This window comes from Papilio polytes, unplaced genomic scaffold, assembly GCF_000836215.1.
Source record: "Papilio polytes unplaced genomic scaffold, Ppol_1.0 DF824146.1, whole genome shotgun sequence".
Taxonomy (NCBI): domain Eukaryota; kingdom Metazoa; phylum Arthropoda; class Insecta; order Lepidoptera; family Papilionidae; genus Papilio; species Papilio polytes.
Window position 1 is genome coordinate 553,782 of NW_013525058.1, and position 4,117 is coordinate 557,898.

At 40.5% G+C, this 4,117-nt stretch overlaps 1 protein-coding gene across 1 annotated transcript in view; it reads right to left on the reverse strand.

Annotated features, from left to right (window-relative positions):
• Positions 1–4,117, reverse strand: part of LOC106111711 (disintegrin and metalloproteinase domain-containing protein 10-like) — a 6,025-nt gene extending 1,908 nt beyond the window's left edge. The window contains exons 1-10 of the mRNA XM_013293854.1: positions 3,868–4,117; positions 3,350–3,541; positions 2,659–2,774; positions 2,129–2,363; positions 1,791–1,986; positions 1,390–1,553; positions 1,068–1,265; positions 848–956; positions 633–744; positions 45–197 (exon numbers count right to left, since the gene is read on the reverse strand). Of these exons, the coding sequence (XP_013149308.1) occupies positions 45–197; positions 633–744; positions 848–956; positions 1,068–1,265; positions 1,390–1,553; positions 1,791–1,986; positions 2,129–2,363; positions 2,659–2,774; positions 3,350–3,541; positions 3,868–4,051 (1,659 nt within the window). The 5' untranslated portion in view covers positions 4,052–4,117. The remainder of the gene's footprint in view (positions 1–44; positions 198–632; positions 745–847; positions 957–1,067; positions 1,266–1,389; positions 1,554–1,790; positions 1,987–2,128; positions 2,364–2,658; positions 2,775–3,349; positions 3,542–3,867) is intronic.

Sequence of the window (4,117 nt, forward strand, 5' to 3'; positions counted from 1 at the left end):
GCTACTGGCATGTGTATTCCTTTATGGTTCGTTGTTGGTCTCACCGTGCCTCGCTTGCTGCACCTGCACTCAGTGAGGCCGAGCTCCGCGCACTCCGCCGCGTGACAGGAGCCGTCAGGCAAGCAGCGCCCGCCCAGCCCGCACGGGCATAGCGACGAGTTCTGACACCGGCATTCATCGTACTGGGCGCTGCACTCCTGGTACACCAAAAAGCACTTCAAGTCATGTCCGTTACTTAAACCTTAGTGTAATTTAGTACAAGAATACAAAGAAACTTTCAGATTGATCGGCAAAATATGGCGCACAGCTACGAACTTTGGCAACGGAATTCATCATACTGAGCACTGCACTCCTGGTACACCAATACACACTTCAAGTTATAACTGTTGCTTAAGTAACCCTTAGTATTAGATTAGTACAACACACTAAGTCTTAGATTAATCGTCAAAATGACAGAGTGGCGCTAGTATCGCTTAGCTGTCAGTTACGGTAAAATAAGGATCTTGTCACATTTAGAATATTAAAAACAAATTGTGTCGATAGTATGTTTTCGTACTCAAGTTTCACTTTGGCCCGAAGGATTGAATAATTTTTGTCGCTCATTTTCACAAATATAACTTTCTTAAACTTACAATACCATGCTCCTTGAGGTCGGCGTATTGACAATCGGCATTGCAGCACAGCCCTTGCGAAGGATGGCAGGTCGCCGACGGCGCTACCGAGCAACCTTCCTTGTGCAACGCCCTGATATTCAAAACTTGTTCATGTAAATGTAGCTTTTAGTCCAAATATTTAACTAATAATCAGTAAAAATCTCTCACAATTACAAAATATGATTGTAACTAACCCTTCCTCATATACCAGAGCGCCGCCCGCCCGCGGCGTGCAGCACGGGTCTCTCTGGCTGCAGTGCGAAGGTAGACCGCAATCGCATGCTTCACCTTCTTCCACGATACCTAATTACATAAGATTTTGAAAAACGCCTGACAAAAATAAATAGCAAATTGGTTTAAAGTAAAACAATACATATTTAAGGCGTTCAATTTAATCTTACTTTACCAACATACCATTGCCGCAATAAGGTCTATCCTGTTCAATAAGACAGTAACTCATACTACTAAGCGTGGCAGCAATCAGTCGTTTGCTGCATAGAGAAAACTCAAAGTGATGTATGCTTTCTGTAGTAGACGACTGGGAGCCCATTAGGTAGCCACGACATTCAGGATTAGGGAAGTTGTCATCGTGATGGGCACCGAAACTGTGACCTGTGATTGAAATTAATATTTAGTTTTTTTAACATATTTTACGTGCAATTTGCTATGTTTGTGCTTTGACACTTCTGTTTAAAAATATATTTTGTAATATGATAACTTCTAAGGATTGTCGTACCCATCTCATGAGCTAATGTGAGTGCAGCAATTCGTTCTGGCACTCTTTCCTTGTCCTCTGCTGTAGCGTGCGCGAGGGCTAGCGTGTTGAAGGAGCGGCCGTAAGCGCGTCGATCGCACAGACCACCTGCCGCGCCCCCCATGCCACCGCCTAGTGACGTGAAACTGCGACAAGTTTTAACACATTTAATATTCATATTTCTTTAAGCCTTTGTAAGACAATATTGTAAATCGAATTATCATTGTGCGCTCTGAGTATACTCAAATTCAATAGAAATTCAGCGCCTGTCATTTTTATTGCAGCAAATATTCTTTTCGACGATTATCGCAAAATGTTTGCAAATATTGTTAAGGATACTACAGGCTCTCGAAAAGTCTTATTGTAAAAAGTAGATTACTAACCTTAATCCTAGAGTTCTGTTATGAAAGACGTGTCCAGAGAAAGCTACCCCGAGACAGACTTCAGATAGCCGGCGCAGTCTTGCAAAACGCATCAAATAGTTTCTACCATCGATTGCTCGATCTTTGAGTAGGTCGCCGAATACACGAGAGTTTGTTTCATTTGATGTTAGCACTAGTATGTATTTGACGGAGAAACCTTAGGGGAAAAATTAACACATTGGATCATTGCGGTATAGGGGTAGACTTATGATAGAGAGGCCGAGAAGAAAGAAAGAACTGTTAGTTAAAATACGTGTACTGTCAAAAATAACCTTAAAAATTATAATGAGGTTCTTTACCAATATTATCAGGGATGCCATCTTCATCGAAATCCGCATTTCTGAATATAATATCAGCCTGTGCGACCGCGTGCATCATACGCCGCACCACGTGGTTCAGACTTGAGTTAGCATCCTTCTCGAAGAACTCTTTATCAGCTAGCAGTAAGAGATCGCATATCCTTGCTGTTGCTATGCCAACGTTCTTACTGTGCTCTTCAATTTGATACGGGAATATTGGTTTCATTGTCTCTTGCTGATGGAAAACAGTCAATTAGACTTTTCTGATATTTCTTTAACTCCATTGATATAACTACACACATTTAAATGGTAGAGGTAATAAAGAATTTAGACTTTAGACTACGGAATCTTAATCAAAGAAATATAAAAGACTGTGCCAACATATCGATTGCCCATAAGAAGTGTTAAACCGATTTAAAAAGTATTAGTTCAATAAGCTGTATAGGTTATCCTATTTTAATAAAGTTATTTAAGTATTTGTTATGGTAACGTATTTTTTCTGAGTGAATTAAACATCTTCACCTGATCACCTGGGTATGATCGCGTCGCGGGCGCACTGGCGCCGCCATGTGGTCGTTTTCAAACGCTCCGAATGATTTATTCAAGTTGTCCTTGCCGTATGGATCGGCATGTAATGTACGATTACCTATATAAGAAGACTATTAAAAGCGCGCAAACGTTTGACTAAACGATCCCCCACACTGTTTAGTCGCGCTTTGATTCCAATGAGCATATATGGAGGTGCGCACACTACTGGATTTGAGTTGTGCAACTAAACAGTTGAGGCTGCAAAACAATTGACAATCGCACAACAGTTTTGCGATTGTTTAATCAAAGGTACACCCGATCTAATTGTTACTATACGAACAAGTAATATAAGGTACAAAATCTATGACGGCTTGTGGTTATATATGATCGCTTGACTGCACTTGGGAGCTAGACCCACTGCGGGAAGAGAAAACCACTCGAAGAGGTGCATCCCGCTCCAGCAAACCTGTACATCCTTATGGTATTTAAAATTATAATCTCATTCAAAATTGTAAATTTCAATAAAGTTTTGATGACACTATCACTAAAGTACAAACTATTTCAAATATCTTGGCAGCTCGGTACATAGGAATCAACACAACTTTATCTATTGCGGGTCGTAAAAGGTTACGGGACGAGGCACATTACGTAAAATTGATCTTGAACTGTAAAAAAGTTTGACTTGCTCCATACCTAAATGTAGAACTCCATAGAACTGATGATCTTCCCCAATATAGCCCTCAGCTGAGCCCGCTGCCGGGTCTTCGACAGGGAAACCGTAGGCCATAGTGATGTCTGCTAGAGTTTGATCTCCTCCTTGCTTCAAATCTTCTGGTTCCGGGTCTATCAGCAAAGCGGTCTGCTGACTTGCAAGAGGTGAAGACCCTACAAGTATAATAATAGTTTTATCTATACTAATATTATAAAGAGGACAGAATTGTATTTTTTGGTGTATGCAAATAACTCAAAAACTACTGGGCCGATTACGAAAATTCCTTCATCGTTAAAATGCTACGTTAACAGTAACTACTATAGGCTATGTGTCTTAATTTTTTTTTATCTCACGCGGACGAAGTCGCGAGCAATAGCGAGTACTTCATAAAACATCTCTAATTTTCCGACCTATTATGATTAAAGTTAAATACTTAACAAGTTGTCCGTCACTAAATATATATTCAGCTGTAAGATAAGATAAAGATTAATCTACCCACCAATCGCTTTAAGCTTCAAACACAGCCAATATGTCTCATGACCGAAGATACCTTCGACCAGTTGGTATCCATAAGAGCTACAAATCCTGTGGCCCCTGTGCGGCTGGCCCTGTACATCCAGACCATGCACCAGAATCCCTAACACCAGTTGGCATGTGTAAACTATAAGCCAACAGGCCATCATTTAATTTAGAATTTCAATCAAAACATAACAACCATTGTTGCTCTTGTCATTGTGACAGATTTTTGT